The 19,863-nt window shown below is 60.8% G+C and overlaps 1 protein-coding gene across 1 annotated transcript in view; it reads left to right on the top strand.

The window, feature by feature from the left end:
- The window catches only part of WNT3A (Wnt family member 3A), a 43,238-nt gene extending 39,548 nt beyond the window's left edge, over positions 1-3,690 (top strand). The window contains exon 4 of the mRNA XM_027050650.2: positions 1,139-3,690. Within this exon, the coding sequence (XP_026906451.1) occupies positions 1,139-1,618 (480 nt within the window). The 3' untranslated portion in view covers positions 1,619-3,690. The remainder of the gene's footprint in view (positions 1-1,138) is intronic.
- Positions 3,691-19,863: the final 16,173 nt, after the last annotated feature.

The following is a 19,863-nucleotide window of genomic DNA, read 5'->3' as shown; positions in this document are numbered from 1 at the left end:
GCAAGTGGCATTAGTTTTACCATGAAATTTTATTAAGGCCAGTATATCAGCCAACGTGTTATCAGTGCCATAATGGTCACAATCAATATTAAAATAGTGAAGGGGATATTTTATGTACTTTTCTTGCATGAAGCCTGGGGACTCTGTGCAAGCCAGCATCTGGTTTGTATATACAGCACACCACACTGTGGACTGGCCACATCTCAAGGGCTCACAGGTGGCAGGTGCCCACCACAGTGGGCAGTGCAACCTTAGTTTGGATTAAGTCACAGGCCCCTTCACCCCCAATCCCATCCCTTCCCTCAAAGAGAGAAGGAAAGAGGGGCACCTGGGTGGTTCAGTAGGTTAAGTAAGCAACTCTTGGTTTTGGCTCAGGTCATAATCTCATGGTTGGTGAGTTCGAGCCCCACATGGGGCTGTACACTGACAATGTGGAGCCAGCTTGGGATCTCTCTCTCCCTCTCTCTGCCCCTGCCCTGTTCGTTCTCTCTGTCTCTCAAAATAAATAAATACACTTAAAAATTTTTTAATAAAAATAAAAAGAGAGAAGGAAAGAAACACATTCCTCAAGACCCCAAGATCCCCCAGCCTTGTCCCCCTGCACTACCTCCCTCCTCTTCCTATTCCCTTACAGCCCCATAAATCCAGTTTTCTGGGCCCCGAAGGGGCTCTGCTCAAGCCACCCCCATTATCCGCGCTCAGTTCAGCCCCCAGCTTTGCCACCAGGCCATGTACATGTCCTCTGGGCTGCGGTTTTGGGTTCTCCAGGTCAGAATTAATGTCCTCCCTCCTGCATGCCTGAACCTGATCATTACTCTCCGTCCCTTCCCTCCCTCCCTCCCCCAGTCATAAGACACAGCCAAGGAGAGAGGTGAAGCTGTCAGGCACCGGAGGTGCCCTCCGGTGATCTTGGGTCAGCCAGGGGAGGCATTGGCTCAAGAGGTGGCACTGGTGACGCATGGAGAGGGGACTTTATGGAACAGACAGGTTGCACTGAGTTTGCCAGGAGAACATGGGGCAGGGGGACCACAGGCCAAGAGCACAGCCCCGGGGAAGGGAGGGAGAGCCCCCCTCGCCCCCAGCACATACTAGCTGCACTGGGCGGGCCCTGATGCCCCTCATTGGCGCGCTCCTGCAGGCCATCGCCAGCCACATGCACCTCAAGTGCAAATGTCACGGGCTGTCGGGCAGCTGCGAGGTGAAGACCTGCTGGTGGTCGCAGCCCGACTTCCGCGCCATTGGCGACTTCCTCAAAGACAAGTACGACAGCGCCTCGGAGATGGTGGTGGAGAAGCACCGCGAGTCGCGCGGGTGGGTGGAGACCCTGCGGCCGCGCTACACCTACTTCAAGGTGCCCACGGACCGCGACCTAGTCTACTACGAGGCCTCGCCCAACTTCTGCGAGCCCAACCCCGAGACCGGCTCATTCGGTACCCGCGACCGCACCTGCAACGTGAGCTCGCACGGCATCGACGGCTGCGACCTGCTGTGCTGCGGCCGCGGCCACAACGCGCGCACCGAGCGGCGCCGCGAGAAGTGCCACTGCGTCTTCCACTGGTGTTGCTATGTGAGCTGCCAGGAGTGCTCGCGTGTCTACGACGTGCACACCTGCAAGTAGCGCGCCCGCCCCGCGTGCGGCTCCTGCAGGGGGCGGGCTGCTCCCTGGATAGGGCGGGGGCGGGGCTCCTGTCTGGGGGCGGGGCTCCCATCTGGGCGTCCCGGATGGGGGAGGACGCCTCCCCGGATAGGTCGGGGGCGGGCTCCTCTCTGGGGGCGGTCTCCTCCCTGGATAGGGTGTTGGGGGTGGGGATTGGGCTCCTGAATCGGGAGGACTCCTGCCTGGATAGGGGTGGGCCCCAACTGAGAGTTCTGAATGGAGGCGGGCTTCTTCCCTGATAGGGCGGGGGCGGGGCTCCAATCTGGATAGGGCAGGGCTCCCAACTAGGGCTCGTGGATGGGTGCCGGACCTTCCCCGCCCCGTCCCTAGTAGGGCGGAAATGAGGCTCCCTGGGAGGGGACTGGGCCACCCTACAAGTGCAGATTTTCTCCCTGAATGGGGCAGGGCTCCTCTCTGGGGGCGGGCCTCCGAGTGGGGCTCCTGGATGGGGGTGGGCTCCTCCCTAGAAGGGCGGAAATAGGGATCCCTGGATAGGGGCGGAGTCCTTCGACTGGTTCTGGTTTCTTCCTTCGATGGGGCGGGGCTTCTCTCGGGAGGCGGGGCCCCAGGACTAGGACTCCCCTGGATGGGATCAGGGTAACCTGTGGTAGGGCAAGGGTGAGGTTCCTGAGTGGAGTGGGGTTCTCCTACACAGGTGCGGGCTTCCTGGATGGGGACGGGGCAGGGTGGAGCTACCCCTGGAAGGGCGGGGTCCGTGGGTGGAGCTACCGGGTGGGGAGGGGTCATCTCTGGGGGCGGGGCTCCCGTGCTGCCCCCCTCCTCCCCACCGGCCTACCTGTAAGGTTCCGCTACACCTCGCCCGAGAGAGGAGCAGCTTCTCAGGGCAGAACTAGCCGCGGGGACCCCGTGGGGTGGCATCCGGCCCTCCCACCCCTTCCTATGGGCCCTGGAGTCCACCCTCCAAGTCTGGTGCTCTGCAACAATTCAGGCGACTGGAGGTCTTGTGACACCCCTCCCTCACCCTGGCATCTGCCACAGCTCGCAACCAGGAACCTACCGGGAAGACGCTCACCCTGCTGAGCCCCAAGAACTGGGGAAAAGACAAGGAGTCCTGTAGCAGAGGGGCCTGGCCCCCGAGGCCTAGCTGTGCCCTGGCTGCTATGTGCTCCTGCCTCAGACCGCCCCCGGGCCATCTTCCCAGGAACCCAGGCTGCAGTCAGACCTGATGAGCTGGGACCTCTACTATGCAGACTGCCTGGCCCACCATCCTCCCTGTCCTCACATCTCACATCCACCGGAGAGGAGCAAAGCTGGAACTGGAAACTTCCAGCCCCACCCTGTCTCCCTCTGAGCTTCTGGACCTCCCTGCACCTCCCTGGTCCACTGCCCTTGTAAGAGGAAGGCAGGAAGGGGGCCAGACTGCCCCAGCAACTCATCTCTGCTGCTGTCCAGGCCCTGCCCTGCCAGACTCCATACCCTGCCTCAGATGCTCACTTGGATTTGGGCTGCATTGTTTGGGAGTTTTGAGGAGGATGGGTCCACACCCATGCTGCAGGCAAAGGACCCACAGCCCCCAGAAGGGTGGTCTTCCCTCCCTTTGCCCGCCCCCCCCCCCGCCCCCGCCATGGCCAGGACTGACCCCAGCTCCTGCTGCTGTGTGCCTGACCTGGCTGCCACTGGCCATTGTTCTGGAGCCTCCCCCTGACTCATCTGCCCTGCCTGGGAACCAGAGGCTGATGGACCCTTGGCCACTGCCCACAGGGACCTCCCATCAGGAGACCTGTCCCCACCCAGCCTCTGCCACTGTGAAATGTGCCCCAGCCCCTGGCCCTGAGGGCCCGCACCCAGGCAAGGTGCCCGGCACACCTCTGGGGACACAACCTCCCTCTGCCTTGAATTGTGCATTTTTGATTTTAATTTTATTTCCGATGCTGCTATATCCACCATACACTGGAGCTAGACAAACAGATGTGTTGTTGTTGTTGTCGGTTTCCTTTTCTTTCTATGAAAGAAACTATTTTAGTCATAGCTTGTGAGTTTCGAACCATGGGGAAAGTAAAAAACAAACAAAAAAAAAAGAAGAAGAACTAAATGAGCCTGGATTGTACTGGATTTTTGGCAATGGGTTGGCGAGGCACAGGGGCTGGATTGGCGGTGGTCCTCTGGGAGGGGAGATGTCTGAAGGCCATGACAGAGGAGCATGCCTCAGGGACCCCGGGGGCCTCTGCTGTGGCCTCCACAGGCCGGAAGTCCAGGACAAGGAAGAGGGATGGCCACCAAGGAAAAGAGGCGGCCCTGAGTCCTGGGGCAGGGCAGACTGCAGACAGACAGAAGGGGTGCAGAGGGGTGGGGAAGGCCTGCCTGCCTCCGGGAATGTGCGGTACAGCGGGAAGACCTCACACAAATCAGTGGTGCCGTGGGTCTTCCCCCAGGTCAACTGTAAGCCCCACATGTCCCCAAATATCCACAGTACACTTCACTCAGTGAACATTCCTGGAGGTCCCCATCATGGCCCAGTCACGGGGTTTTCCAGCAGCCTGGCCTGGCTGGGAGGCAAGAAAGACCACCTCAATTCAAGGCTTGCCAGCTGAGACAGAGCCTGAAAATCAGGGTGCCTCTCTTGGGCCTGGCCTCTCCTGCCTCTGGCCAAGGCCAACTTAGACACCACAGCTCACCTGGCTGGAATCCAGCCTGGAGGCCACGAGGAACATCTCATGCTGGCAGAGAGCCACTGCACGAGGCTCGGATCCCCCAGGGGCCCCCACCTGTTCATGTCCACATCAGGCCAGGGGCCAGAGCTGACCCTGGGTGCCTGGCCTCCCCTCTGTGGCAGGACATAGCTCAAGTGTGCAAGGCTTGGCAGGGGTCAGCAGCTTCTAAGTGTATGGTGGGCTGCGTCCCAGCACCATGCTCAAGACCTGGGGATGAGGATGGGGTGACCCTGCCTTTGGGGCCCCCTACCTCCTTTCAGGCCAGGCAGGGAGAGCCCCAGGGTAAGCGAGGCATCCTTTTGGACAGAGTCCCACTTGGTCTCTCCGTGGCTATTGCCCACCCACGTCTACTGTACTCAGGGTATGTGGGGTCTGCAGGGTTGAACAGCAGTGGGGGCCGGGGCTTTCCCAAGGCCACACATTCACCTCTCCAAGCCAGGTGCAGGATCCCTCTTCCTGTCTCTGCCCTACTGTGCCCCATTTGTGTGCCGTGCCAGACCAATGCACAGGGAGGGAAAAAGCAGAGGGGTCAGGGGTGGGGGCACAGGCTGGGATGGGTGAGGGATGGGAGAGAGATGATAGGAAGCTAAGAGCTGAAGACCCAGCCCCCACCCTCTTAGAGGTCAGGCCCAGCACAGCCACCCTGCAGGGGCCATTTGCTGGAAGGGAGGGGGCTGGGGCAGGCTGGAGGAGGCCTCACCAGGGCAGACGGAGAGAAGCCCTGTGCCCGCCAGCTCAGTATCTGGAGTATCTGGGCCCCAGGGCATCCCTGAGGGCACAGGGGCGAAGAGCCGTTCTCTGCAGAAAGGCCACAGCTGGCTGGACAAGGGCCCTGGACAGGGATGTGCAGACCCAGGGAAGGCAGGGGATCCTGGACAAGGTGGGGGTGCAGATCAAGGGCAGGAAGGCGGTCCCAGACAAGGGGGTGTAGACCCAGGGCAGGCAGGGGATCCCAGACAGGAAGGTACAGACCCAGCGCAGGAAGGGGTCCTGGACAAGGGGGTGCTGACCCAGGGCAGGCAGGGGTACAGACATAGGAAGGTACAGACACAGGGCAGGAAGGGGATCTCGGACAAGGGGATGCAGACCCAGGGCAGGAAGAGGATTCTGGACAGGGATTCACAGACCCAGGGCAGGCAGGAGTATGCAATCCAACAGAGCCCTGTAGGATTAGAGGGAGGGCCATTAGAGATATGCTGGGGGTGGGGAGTCATGGCCTTATCCCATAGGACAGAACCTATGGGGCCAGGTGGGGCAGTGGGGCAGGACACAGACCCTGCCCTGAACTCCCAGTACTCCTCCCACCACACCTCACCGGGCTGGCCCTCCCATGTCCCACCCCAAGGCCATGGCCTCCTGCTGGCTGTGCTGCCACCAGGTGTACTGCAGGCTGAGTTGCCCCTGCTCCAGGGCTGCAGCTGACCACTGGGGATCCCCAGCTGGGGCCCCGGGGGGTCCCCTGGGCCAGGTGGGCTGCAGGCCGATGCTCTAATAAGAAGGAGCCGGTGATTAAGTGCACAGGGCCCAGGCCGAGGCAGGAGCATAGGCAGCCAGCCTCCTCCACAGGGTGAGTCCAGAGCAGGGGAGTCTGAACGCAGCCCGAAGGCCATCCTGGGCTATAAAGCTGGATCAGACACTCGGCACAGTGTGAGGCCCTGGAGGTAGGGGGTGACAGGTGCCCTACTCCAGCCACCCTTGGGCTCCATCCACCACACACAGACAGCATGGCCACACAGCACCTCTGAGTCAGGGCCCAGGCAGGAGCCGCCCTAATTGGCACCTGCTGGGTACCAGGTGCTGGGGGCTCCACAGATGAAAGGGTTGGAGAGGTGGGTGGGGTGGGGGGCAATGCGTGGGCATGGCCACAAGGTCAAAAGGGAGAATGCAGGGGCAGGGCCACCCTTAGGGGTCGACCAGACCAGGCTCTGTCCCCCAGGGACCCATAGAGGGCAAGGTGCTGACCTGAGAACACACAGCATATCAGGGACCTGGGCAGGCTCTGGCCTCTGGGTGCTGAGTTGAGGCCCCCTTGTAGGCCTGGGAGCAAGACTACTGTGGAGATGGTCTCAGCTCTCCCTGGCTTCAGGGCAGAGAGAGGAGAACCCCACCAGAAGGGGGCCAGGATGGGCTGACCCTGCCCCAAGGGGCCGCAGAGCAGGCCTGGTGTTTGGGCGAGGGGGGTGGGTAAGAAGAGCCTGAGTGAATGAGGAGGCAAAACGCTCAACTCTGCTAGCAGGCCTCAGTTTCCCTCCAGTGCAAGAGGAAGTGGGATGAGGGGTCTCCCCAGGGCCTCTCTGCTCCTGGCTTTTGCGGGTGTGGGATATTCCATCCAGAGCCCTGTCTGAAGCCTGGCCCAGCCCCCCCGCCCCCCCGGCCCTGCCCTGACCCCCACTCAGGAGGGCAAAGCCGGGCAACCAGGCCTGGCCTCTCGGCCTTTCTGCCTCTTCCCCTCTCCAGGGAGTTGACAGCCCCTCCCGAAGCCCTGGAGAGGGCAGGAAATGGGCCGGGTGGGCCTGTTCACAGGTAGTTGAGACAGGAGAGGAATAACCATATTAAAGGCCCGGAGGTGGTGGGGCCTCACCCCACCAGGCCCCCCTTGGCTCAGCCCCCTGCAAATCTCACACTCCCAGGCCAGCAGCTTTGAAGTCCTGGAAGGGGTGTGGCCAGCCCCCTCCTCTGAGCCCCCACCAGCTCTCCCTCCCCCAGACTCCCAGACTCCCAGTTTCCTCAAGCCACCTCCCCATCCTGTGCTGAACCAGAGCCTCCCAGTGCTGGGACCCCCAGGGCAGCAGGTGCAGGGCCAGCTCTGGGTCCCCCAGCCTGGCACCGAGTGCTGAGCCCACCCCCCTTACACACACACACACCCTGTCCTCAGGCCCTGCATGGTGTGACCCCCTGCCCTGCATTGCAGCCTGGGTTGAATGGGCTCCAAGGACCCCCTGGCCAGGTCTTTGCCCCTGCCCTGTGGTCTGGTCTGGGGCACACAGTCCTGCCCTGGGGTTTGGGGGACACAGCCCTGGGATCCTGTCTGGGGATCATGACTCTGCTGCGGGGTCTGGTCTGGGGGACACGGCCCTGCCCTGCAGTCTGGTCTGGGCACACAGCCCTGCCCTGGGGTCTCATCTGGGGGATGCTGCCCTGCCCTGTGGTCTAGTCTGGGGGACATGGCCCTGCCCTGGGGTCCAGTCTGGCAGGACATGGTCTTGCCCTAGGGTCTGGTCTGGGGCACATGGCCCTATTCTGGGGTCTGGGGGACACAGCCCTGCCCTGGGATCTAGTCTGGGGATCATGATTCTGCCCCAGGGTCCCGTCTGGGGGACACAACCCTGCCCCGGGGCCCAGTCCAGGAGACACAGCCCTGCTCTGGGGCCTCATCTGGGGGACGTGGCCTTGCCCTGGGGTCTCATCTGGGGAACACGGCTCTGTTCTGGGTCTGGTCTGGGGATCATGACTCTGGTCTGGGGATCATGACTCTGCCCTGGGGTCTGGTCTGGGGGACATGGCTCTGCTCTAGGGTCTGGGGGACACAGCCCTGCTCTGGGGTCTGGCGGACACAGCCCTGTCCTGGGGCCCAGTCTAGGGGACAGAGCCCTGCCCTGGGGTCTGGGGCATATGGCCCTGCCCTGGGGCTCAGTCTGGGATGACCTGGAGTGACCTCACTCCCTCTGCTCCCCCTTACCCCAAGCCCCAGGTCCTCCCCAACCTGCTCATCCCTCTTGACATCCGTTTCCCTGTTGGAACCCCATCTGCCTTTATGAAGCCTTCCTGTTATCCTAAGGACAGGGTATTGTGAGGTCTCGGGCTGGCAGTCAGCATCTTCCTCTCTGGAAGCCCCTTGGCCTCTGGCTAAAACTGGAACAGAGTACCTGACCTGTCTATGCCACCCTCCAACCTGGATAAGCTCAGTGTGGACTGTACATGATCCCCAAGGACAACATCCAAGGTTTGAGGAGATTGGGACAGTGCCTCTCCCATCCCACCTGGGTGGGGGCACTGCCAGCCCTACTGTTCATAGGCACCAATGGGTAAACTGAGGCATGCTGGATGAGGGCGCTCTCCCCTGTGTGAGTGCATGAGGGCCAGGCCACCCCCATGTCCCTCCATAAAGTGGGGGAGATGGGGGCACACTTTCTATGGCTCTTTCATCCTCTCCCAGGCCCCTGAGGCCCCCTCCACTTGTGGGAGTCCATCCCTGTAGCTGCCAGGACCAGGCGGGGTGCCCAGGGCACCAGGGAAGCCCTGGGAGGGTCCCAGCCAGGGAGCCGCCACCGCCCGCCTGGCAGCTGGGACAGGAGCTAGTCAGAAGGTGCTAATAGACGTTTAGCTGCAGGCTGGCACCTCAATCACGTCTCTCTCTCTCTCCTTTTTTTATTTGAGTCTCTGGAGTGCACGGTAAACAGTCATTTGGCTCTTGGGGCCCTGCAAATTGGTGTTTATGGTGTGAGGACCAGGACTCGTCCACCAAACAGCCCAGCTGGCAGGGACAGCATCGTCTGCCACCCTCCCCACCCCCCACTGTGGAGGCCCAGCTCTAGGGGTGTCTCATCCCCCCCAACTCTAAAGGATGAGGCTGTCCTGCTTCCCACAGCCCATCTAAGTGGGAGGGTTGGCAAATTGCAGTCAATCCTGAAGGGGCTTCCAGGAGGAGGTGAGACTTCCATGGCAGAAAGGCCCCTCCAGAGAGGAGGTCTGTGGGCTCCAGCTTCCCCAGGGGTGCCCTGCATCCAAGCCCAGTCCCTGTCACCTAACAGGCCTCCTCCAAGTCCCAATGGCAAATGTCAGGACCCTCCTCCCCCCCCCCCCCAACACACACACCCCTTCCCAGCCCCACAGCCATCAGCACAGCAGACGGCAGGAATGTGGGAAGGCTGGAGCCTCAGTGCGCAAGGCTTGTGGGACAAGGGCACTGCCTTCCTGTCTGTCCCTCACCTGAGAACTGGGTGCAGAGAAGCAGGCAGGCCCGTGCAGAGCCTCCAGAGCGTCTGAGCACCCCCTCTGTCCACAGTCCACACGGTTCTTGCTAGACCAGGCCCCGCCAGCCTGTAGCCTGCAGTCTGCAGAGAGGCAAGGCGGAAAGTGAGTAGGGCCACTTGAGGTCTGCAGCCCTGTAAGTCACTCTTCCTTGAGTGTGCTTTTAAGTCCCAGGCCTGGGCCAGAACCTTGGGAACTGAGGCGGGGGGCCACACCACCTTCCTGGCCACAGCCCGGAGCTAGCTCCTCCTTTCCATAGCTCCCCAGTGCCCACAGGATGGTGTTTGTGTCTCAGCTTGCACCTGCTGCGATCTGCCATCTGCGATCTGGTCCCACTCTGAGCTGAAGGGGGTCCTCTGATTCATGTCGGAGAGACTGACAGCAGGTAGGGCATGGCTTGCTCACAGGCACTTGGCAGAGTCTCAGGGGAAGCAGAGCCCTTAAGTCATACCCACCCCCCATGCCTTCTTTCACCCTTGCCTCCACCGCTTCAGCCACAGGGAGGCCTGAACAGCTCTGCATGTGTGTGCATGTGCTTTGGTGGCCAGGGGAGGGCTCTGATGCCAAGCCCTTCCTTGCCTTGTCCCTCGAGCTACAGACCAGAGCCTCCAAAGGAGCCCTTCCTGGCTCTAGGGCCCAGCTCTCTGCCTACCAGCAGACCCAGCTCCCAACAGGTCTACCCTCCCCAGCCCCAGCCCCAGGCCTTAGGCAGGCCAGGCTGGATGAGCCACATTAATGCCCCTGTTGGGCCACTGATGAGCCACCCAGTACTGCCCCAGAGGCCCATATCCCTGCCAGCACTCCTGGAGATGGGGGTGAGGTGGGATGGGGGAAGCAGATGTTTCCTCCCAGTTAGGGAGGACAGATGGCTGATGTGGGGAAGCCGGTGGGGCTGGGGCCCAGCAACCAGCTTGGACCAGCAGACAGCTCAGCCCGGACCTGGGGGCCTCGACTTCCCCTCCAAGCACTGGGACTGCAGCCTGGTTCCAGACAGCTGTGAGGGTAACAGGTATGGTGGGGACTGTGATGGAGGGGGGTGCTACAGGCGGGGGACTCCCCACCTGTCCCTGTCACAGGGCCTGTCACATGTTTCGTTCCTGGCTCCAGGCCAAGCCCCTCCCCTGGACACACCCTCCACCATGAGCTGACCCAGTCCCACAGGTCAGGTGCCTGCATCCTCAGCCAGAGGAGGGACGTGTTGGCTTCCTGTGTCCCCTGCCCTGGGGGCTCTGAGCAGGCCCTTGGGGACATACCTGTGCCGGGAAACCAACCAGGGCCTCCCCAGGGTTCCCTCTGCAGCCCTCAGGCAGCAGCTCCAGCAAGATCTTGGCACACCTGTGGCCTCCAGCACTGGCTGTGTTCCACTGTCAGGTGTCATGAGGGATAATTTCTCTCTGGCCATAAACACCACCAGACCTCCCAACGGGACCTGGATGCCGGCTCAGGCTCCCCCAGTCCCAGCCCTGCTCTTCTGGGCAACCCGGCACACTGCCTGGAGGCCCAGATGCTGGGGGTGTGGGCAGCAGCATGATGCTGTGACCTTCTCTCCTCCCATCCGTGGCCAAACAAGGCCAGCTTTTGTCAGGGCCTTGGCCTTTCATGGCCTGTGTCTCCCTCTCTGCAGCCAGGCCTGGGGATATGAAGTCTTTGAAGGTTTGGCTCACAGACCCCAGGGTCACCGGCTTCTCACCTGGTGGGCCTCAGATCCCCTCATCTCCCCATGCCAGCTGCCCTCACAGAGAACCCACAGCCCTGAACCAGCTGGGGAGCCAGGAGCCCGTCTGCGGCCAGTTCTGGTCTCTTCCTCACAGATATCCTAACAGGGTGGTGGGAAGAGGCTTGAGACCTCCCTCCCCTAGAAAAGGGGCTCCTCAGGTTCTGGTGCACAGCTGGGCCCGTGGGTAGAGGATTTGGGCTGCAGAAGACAAGCCAGCCCACCCCGGCCTGGGAGCCAGAAGCAGTGCCTGGACCCCAGGGCTGGACAGAACCTAACTCAGGCCATGTCCCCCACCCCTTGGTGGGGCCAGAAACTCAGGATCTCTGAGGGGCAAGGTGTGAGGAAGTGGACTCAGGGGCCCAGGTGGGGCAACAGTCTAGGGGGTGGCCCTCAGGGGATGGGGGTGGGGGGGAGGCGGGTTGGGCGCGGGCAGGCGCTGGCGGCAGATGCCAGGACACCGCGATGCCTTCAACTGGGCTTTTTAATTAACCTCGGCCGCTCTGAAGGGCCCCAATTAAGTGGAGAATGTGATGGCAGAGTGGGGTCAGGCGGAGGGGCGGGCTTTAATTAAAGCATGGAGAGTTCCCAGCCCGGTGGCAGTGGCCTGGGCAGGAGCGCCCCCACCTGACCGTCTCCGCCCGGATCTCCTCGGATCTCTCTCCTCTGTCCCCAAGAGCCAGAGCCACTGTGACCACCAGGTGGCCTTCCACCCAGCAGACCCCAGCATGGCCCCAGGCCCCTCTCTGAGCCTGCTGGCTGCCCCTGAGACCCACCCTGCTCTCCTGTCAGTCATCTGCCCAGGAACAATTGACAAGCACTTAGTGAGTGTCTATATAGTGTGTCCATGCAAATGTCCTGCCTGTCACTGGGGGACAAAAACAGTAAAACAAATAAATGCATCAAATGTGTCGTGTGTAGTAGAAGAAAGCAGAGGTAGGGGCAGAGAGAAGCAGGAGGGGGAGAGCACAGGTACACAAAGGGAGGGAGGGAGCTTACCTGGGGTGGGCAGCCAGTGCAAAGGCTCTGGGGCAGGAGCCTGGACAGAGCTGAGGAGCTACAGGGCCCGGAGGACCTGAGGCCTGTGAACTAGAATGAGCTGGGGGGAAGAGGGCATCAGATGGCAGAGGCCATGGGCACAGAGAGGGGGAGGCTGTTAGCTTCACTCGGTGCCTCTGACCGGGCCACTCACTAGGTATCTGACCCCCGTGGCACCCCTCTCTGCTTGTTGTCCAGGTGCCTGCGCTTTGCATGATGGGATGGTCAGTGAGACGTGTCTGCAGCCCTGAGAGAGTCCATGCATCTTGACATGTGCTCCAGGCCTGGGCCTGCGGCCTGGGTGGGGAGGGTGGCCAGCAGGCAAGGGAGCCCTGCCCCACAGCGGCCCGTCTTTCCCCAGGTAGTTGGCTGAGGCTTGCAGGGCCGACATTCTACATGCCTGGCTTCCTGCAGACACGGGGCTTTGGGGGCGACAAGTGAGGGAAGCAGGGTGAGGGGGTGCTCTCTGGTAAGCTAATGCCAGGCCTGCTCTGCTGGTGGGAGCGGGGTGCAGGGCAGGGGATGCCCAGGAGGGGACTGCTCTGTCCCCAAGAGCCAGAGCCACTGTGACCACTAGGTGGCCCTGAGCCCCACAGCCGACTGCCTGCCCAGCGGCAAGAAGTGGGCCACCCTGTGGCTGCTGTGTGCAGGCAGCACCAGGACAGGCACAAAGAAGGGACACGGTGTCCACGCGGTCCCCATCCTTCCAGCCCGTGTACCAGCTCAGTGAGTACAGAAGGCTGCCCAAGGCCCTGGGTCTGCTAATGAAGTACCACAAACGGGGGGCCTAGGACAGACCCCCAGGTCTGGAGGCCAGGAGACTGAAGTCAAGGTGTCACAGGGCCTCACTCCCTCAGAAGGCTCCAGGAGGGTTCCTCCTGCCTCTCCCGGCTGCCAGGGCCCCAGGCGTTCTGGGCTTGTGGCCATGTCTCCCCAATATCTGCCTCTGTCACCACATGGCCATCTCAAACCCCCCTCCCTTGTCTCATAAGGACCCACCCTGATCCAGGATGCTCTCACCTCGAGATACCCCACCTTGGTCACCTCTGCAAAGACCCCATTTCCACATGAGCCCACATTCTGTGGTCCTGGACCACCGGGAATTTGGGGTGACACAGCTCCATCCATTGTAGAACCTGTGGGGTAAACACAGGCACTGTGGCCATCTGCTGCACCTCATGCAAGACCTCAGGCCAGTACATGTCCCCGAGATGCCCCAGGTCCCGAGCCCCAGAATGATGAGATATCGTGTATGAAGACTCATCTGAAGCTTTGTGGAGCTTGTGGCCAGGCCACAGAACCAGAACAGGGACCATACAGGCAGGTGGGGGGCCTCGCCTGGGGTCCTGGACACCCTTGCATGTGCAGCAGCAGCGGGCTAGCCCCCAATCCACAGCAGAGTCCCTCAGCTCCAAGTCCTCCACCCAGCAGAGCACTGGGCACCTACTGGGCCATCAGGAAGCTGCCCAGTGGCCCACAGCCCCACTTGACAGCTACTTTGGGCTGGGGGCAGTGCAGCCTGGGGTGTGGTCTGTGGGATGTGGCCCTGCCCTGGGGGCCTGAAGACTCCAGGAGGGTCCTCCCCACCTCTCACAGCTGCCAGTGCCCCACATTCCTGGGCTCATGGCCAGGGCTTCCAGAAGCCAGAATGCGTTCTGGGTCCCCCAGACTCTGCGGGGTCCCTCCCTCCCACTGTCCTCTGTCTGGGTCCTGAAAGAGGGAGAGGGAGCAGAGACAGGGACACAGACACCAGCCCCCCTCACCCTTGGTGGGTGGACCTCAAGAGAACAGCTTCATCCAGGTGGAGCCTGGGACTGTACCCCTCACAATCTGTGTCCCCCTGCACAACCTGTGGGGGCTCAACTCCTTCCTCCGTCCCCCCACCACCACCTCACTGGGTGCCAGGCCCTCCCCAGCCACACCTCAGGTCCCCATATAAGGTCTTTCACCCACCCCAACTGACCACATCACGAAGGGACCCCTACCCCTTTACCTACATTGCTCTCCCCCCAACAGGGTATAATATACTCAGATGTTCTCCAAGGACAAAAGGAAGACCCTCTAGTCTAGCTGTTCTCATCATCACATGCCTCTCCCACCTCTGACTTACTTCTACTCAAGAAATAATGGAATCTTAGCTCTAGCTCACCTTGAGCAAGCCTTACCTGATGCCTCTTGTGTTGAAAAACCATTCAGCCTCCTCTTGCATGCCACCAGCAACAGTAGTTCACTCATGTTGTCCCAACCTATGGAGCTGTTCCCTGCTCTGTGCTGGCCCCTTGCCAACCTGGTTGCACCGCCAGCCCCTGAACATTCCCAGAGAACTCTAACTCGAGCAGGCCCCAGTGCCAACCCCCCAGAGCAGAGCAGCTCCGTGTACTCAGCCGTGTTCCCTGATAGGACACTGCAAACCTGGTTCCCAGGATCTCTGAGTTCAGATACAGGCCCTGCTGGTGGCCACCAGCAGGGTGACCCACTTAGAACCCAGGTAAGAGTCCCATTGATCTCTTTGCAGGATCCGAGGGAGGATTCCTTCAGAAATGGGAGGGCCCCTCTCTCCTCCCTGGGCCCCCAAGGAGAGAGGCAGGCTTGGGCTTTATTTCAGGTGAGAGGGCAGAGAGCAGGGGTGCCACAGGAGAGGACCAGGACCATCTGACCCCAACAAGGACATTAGGGGGCAAGAAAAGGAGGTGTCCTGTGGACGGTGGGGCCAAGGAGGCCAGGGAAGACCCAGGTCTGAGACCTCCCCCCCCCCCCAGGAGAGGAGCCCAGCCTGGCCAGGCCATTGTGAGTATTCACCCCGTCCCCTCTGCTGGGGGGTGCAGCCACATGCACAGCTGCTCCGGAAAGCTGGTCCCAGCATAAAGGGACTGCTGCGCACACACCAGCAACCCCACTCCGGGCACTGTGGAAGTGAAAGCATTTCCCACAGTGCCACATGAGGGTGTTCCTTGCAGCTGTGTTCACAGCTCCCTCTGGACTGGCAACAGCCCCTTCGGCGGGATGTAGCAGCCGGGGGTGAGGTGCATGGCAGCTGGAAGATGCTGCGGGGGTGAGCGTGGTCTGCACCTTTGTTGGGGTGTGGGTGTTACAGGGTACACACAGATGTGTCCACGTTCCCAGGCTCACTGAATATCTGTGCGTGCCAATTTAAAAGAGAAAAACTCAGCAGAGCACCAGGACTGGGGCTCCAGAGACCCCACTGGTCACCACGGCCACTGGTCCTGTCCTCAGGCCTTGGTGTCCTCTTGTGTGGAGGTGGAGGAGGTGGGTGAGTCCTAGGACTCTAAGACAAGCTGACTGTCCCCAGCAGAATGGGAGCAAAGACTGGTTCCCCCTCCCCCGCCCCACCTGGGCTCCTGGGGAAGTGGGTGCCCAACAGACAGGCACCCTGGCCACTCTCCATGGGCATGGCCGGAGGCTGGGGGTGCAATGTGCCCCGGGATCAGGTAGAGTACCCCCCAAATCGGGGCGGGGGAGCCACAGAGCCAGGCCCAGGCATGGACGGGGCTGGGGGTGCAAGGGGACTCTTCCCAGAGTGCAGACTCCTGAAATGCACTGGCAGTCTGCACCCCCATGCATGCCAGACAGCAGGTGCACAGGCAGACACTTGCCAGCGGAAACCCAAATCCAAGAGCTTTGGGGCTGCAGTCTGTAGGTGTGGCACTGCCCTGTGTCACCCACCCTGGCCTCCTGCCAAAAAGGGCCCCTGGGCCAGAAGCAGGGAACCTGTTAGCAGGTTCTTGGGCCGCACCCAGCCCTGCAGAGATGGTTAACCTTGAGTCATGTTGACCAGGCTGAGGGCTGCCTGGATGGCCAGGAACGTGTCATTCTTGGGTGTGTGTCTGTGAGGGCATTCCAGAGACAGGAGCATCAGAAGCTGTGGACTGAGCAAAGATTGTCCTCACCAAAGCACGTGGGTTTCCTCCAACACCCCGGGTTTGAAAAGAATGAAAGGCAGAGGAAGGGGAATTCTTTTGCTGCCTGAGCGACACCTCCTTCATTTCCTGCCCCCAGACACCAGTGCCCCTGGTTCTCAGCGATTACGATGACACCAGGCTCTCTGGGGTCTCCAGCTTGTGGATAGCGGAGTCTTGGAATTCCCGGGCTCCGGAACCGTGGGAGCGAATCCCCATAATAAATCTTGTCTCATCTAGATCTCTGCATGTCCCTATGGTTCCCCATCTCCGCAGAACCCAGACCGATACATCCATGGGACCTGGAGGTCCAGCCATGCCCCAAGTGGTTCAGATGAACTGCAGCCTGGGGTGCACATGTCCACACAGCCTGGCAACAAAACTGACCCCCTGCTAGCTCCCGGTTTCCTCTCCAGCTGGCGGGAGGCATGCTTTTACCTGGTAGATCTAAAACCTTCTGGCTCCTGGGTGGCTCAGTCGGTTAAGTGTCTGACTCTTGATTTCGGCTCAGGTCATGATCTCACCATTCGTGAGGTCAAGCCCTGTGTCAGGCTCTGTGCAGACCACATGGAACCTGCTGGGGATTCTCTCTCCCCCACTCTCTCTGCCCCTCCCCTGCTTGTGCTCTGTCCCTCTCTCTCTCTCAGAATAAATCAACTTTAAAAAAAGGAAGCACTAAGTCCTTCTGGCTACAGATTCAGCTGTGCGATCCAGCAAATACACCCATTGCTGGCTGGGGTGGGGGCTAGGGCCAGGTCAACCACAGAGACCCCATTCTAACTACCATGAGGGAGTGGCGCAGGTGGTGGGGCTGATACTGGAACAGGCAGACTACTTGCCACCGTCTCACGAGCGGAAGGGCCATCTGAGACCCGCAGATGTTGGGGGCCACCGTCAGTCTAGAGTGGGGAGGCTGTGTGTGCCGGGGCCCCCTGACAGCCTGGCGAAATGGGCCCTGCGTCAGAATCAGTGCCTAGATCAGTGCCTAGAATGAATGATGCACCATTTCAAAAGGAACAGATCCAGTTACTGAAAGCTGACAAACATCTGGGGCACGTGACTTTAGGGGTGAGGATTGTATGGACAGGACGCCAGATCCCAAAATGCAGTAAGGGCGGTCAGAACCTTCCAGACCAACCTCCCAGACCCAACACCTGCAGGGGGTCTTGCTGGCTGCATTCCAACTGCACCCCCAGAAAGCCAGGAGTCACGACAGTGAAGGGCCTCATGGAAGGGGCATGGCATGCAGGACTGCTGTGCCTGGTGGCCTCGGTTAGCAGCACCAGGTGCAGCTGACGCCCTCCCTGGCTTCAGTGGTGTGGGAGCAGAAACATTCCCCCTGCTCCTGCAACAGCTACAATGTGACATCAAAGTATCTGAGGTTTCTGTGGCAAGTCCTGTGCGCACTGTTGTTTGGGAGTGACGCCCACATTCAAAAGGGCAGGAGATGCGAAATGTCAAGCAGAGGGTCCTACGGGTACCCCCCCACCCCCTGTGGTGTCTGCTGAGCAGGGCTGAGAACCAGGCTGGAAACAGCCCTGCCCGGTGGAGCTGGCCTGCCAGGGAGAACCAACCACCCCAGCACAGAAGGGAGCACGGCCCCGGGCCAGGAGCAGTTCCAGTCTGTCTCAGGAATGGCAAGGAGCCTCAGGGGCAGGGCTGGGGTGAGGGTTCAACAGTAGGGGTGCAGGGCAAGGAGGGGCTGACATAAGATGAGGAATCTGAGGCAGGAGCAGCTATGGGGAGGATGAGGACATTCAAAGGCCCTGAGGTAACACAGGACTCTCATGTGAGTGGAGCTGCTCTGTGGCCATGACCTTCTGGGATGACCAAAGAGGTAAGAGTCAAGGCCTGGTTGGCTGCAGCCCCGGCCCAGGCCCAGCCCCAGGCCCAGGCCAAGGGGCAGGGCAGCCCTGGAGTGGGGGGGAAATGAGGTGTGGATGTGAGGGCTGGGCCCACATGGTCAACCTTCAGGCTGTACCAGGAAGGACATGCAGAAGGGTGGGCTCTTGCAGAAGGGTACGGGTGCTCTCCGTACCCACTTGTCTGGATAGGTTTCGGGGTCCTCTCTGGGTCCAGACACAGGCAACACCAGGGCCCCTCTCCGCATGCTGTCCAGAGAACTCTTAGAGGGGATATGCATGTTGCTGTGGAGGAACCCAGGATAACTAGAGAGCAGCACAGAGGCAGTGAAGTGCCTGCGTTGTGAGAGGCAGTGTGGGGTCGGCCGCAGGCTTGCTGGAGGCCAAGCTCCTCGGGCCCCAGTCGCAGCCTCATGACCTGCAGTTGGGCTTAAGCCTCCCTGAGCAGACTCAGCCTGCCGCGAACACTGCCCACTTCTCAGGGGCCGCAAACAGAGCTGTGTGAGGTGCCTGCCAGGCTGGGGGTCCTGGTGGGTGTGAACATCTGCACTCCCTGTCTTTCCTGCTCTTGCCCCTTTGCTCCATCCAGTCCTTGGTCTCTTCCCTGGGGTGGGGGTGGGGGTTCCTGTTTAGCATCCTGGCGTCTGACCTGGTCCTGGGTCTGGGAACCCCCAGAGGAGAGGAGCTCGACCCCAAACCCCAGCCAGCCCCCACACCTCAGGTCTGGCTGAAAGTGAGAATGTGGGCTGCAGGACCCTGTAGACAGCTCACCTCACCCCCTCCTGGCTGAAGTTGGGCAGGCGCCCTGCTCCATCCATCCATCCCTATCCCCAGACTCCAGGGAGGAGGGTCAGGGAGGCCCCAAGTAACCCTAGGTAACCTCGGGTGAGCAGCTGGGCCTCAGTTTCCCCAGGTAACCACCTGGCACTTCCTCATTCCCTGCCAGGGTCAGGGATCCTTCCCCTGCTGTGCCTGCATGGGGCCCCCATAAATGTGTGGCCTGGCCTGCAGATGGTCCCTTTCCTCAGGAGAGGACACACCAGGTGGATGGAATCAAGAGGGAAAGTGAATGCCTTTACCTAGAGGTGGATACACAGGAATTAATCTTCCTAAAACTGTGCATGTATCTTTCATGCCTATATATTTTTTCACAGCTTAAATTTCAAAGGAAGCTTCAGAAGACGTTTGGTGGGAGATTGGCTCTCTGGGGGTGGGGAGCCAGCACCAGCAGAAGGTTTTGTGTCACTCCCTAGAGATACAGACTCCTGAGGGTAACTTTGCCTGAGCATTTGTGGCATGTTTAGGGCAGGAGAGACCCCCCAGACAACCCAAGCAGATCCATGGAGGTCGCATTTGAGCTGGGAGCCTCAGGCAGAGGAGGGAGGATGATAGCACTGGGGGCAGATGCTGCGGTGCAGATCACAGACTGCTTCATCCATAAGGGGTGAGGTCTGGGGGAGGCTGGGACTGCCAGGTGGGACCTGCAAGGCCTGGCTCACAGGGCCATCAGCCTCTCAGAAGATGGGTTTGTCATTGTTTGGGGCTGGAGGGCAGCTGAGGAGGACTGGGGCAGCCCCCCAGCTTGGAGCAGACGGGGGAGGGAGGCAGAGAGGAGCAGGAGGCTGCTCTACAGGCAGCAAAATACCTCATTCCCTTCTCTGACAGGTGATGGCCCTGCTTTGTGCCCTCTACAACACACGGGTCTGGAGAACCCCTCCAACAATCGTAACAACCCTCTCGAGTGGGAGACTCCTCAAACCAGCACGAGGGGCGGGGGGAAGGAGCCCAGGTGGCAGAAAGGAGGGGAACCGGGGTTGGCAGGAGGCCAGAGTAAGCTTCCTTGTGGGGTCCACAGCCAAGCCCTGAGCCTGGAGACTATGGAGAAGGGAGGCGACTGTCCGCGTCTCCCTTCTGATCCGCCCAAGGTTTCCCGGAGAAGGGGTCTCCACCTTCCAGTTTCCTGGGTCTGGGCTCCTGACCACCCCAGAGCAGCACTGTCCCCTGCTTGGCTTGGTTCCTGCTCAGCCTGTCC

The sequence above is a fragment of the Acinonyx jubatus genome, chromosome A1, assembly GCF_027475565.1.
Source record: "Acinonyx jubatus isolate Ajub_Pintada_27869175 chromosome A1, VMU_Ajub_asm_v1.0, whole genome shotgun sequence".
NCBI lineage: Eukaryota > Metazoa > Chordata > Mammalia > Carnivora > Felidae > Acinonyx > Acinonyx jubatus.
This window is presented reverse-complemented; position numbering and strand designations above follow the sequence as displayed.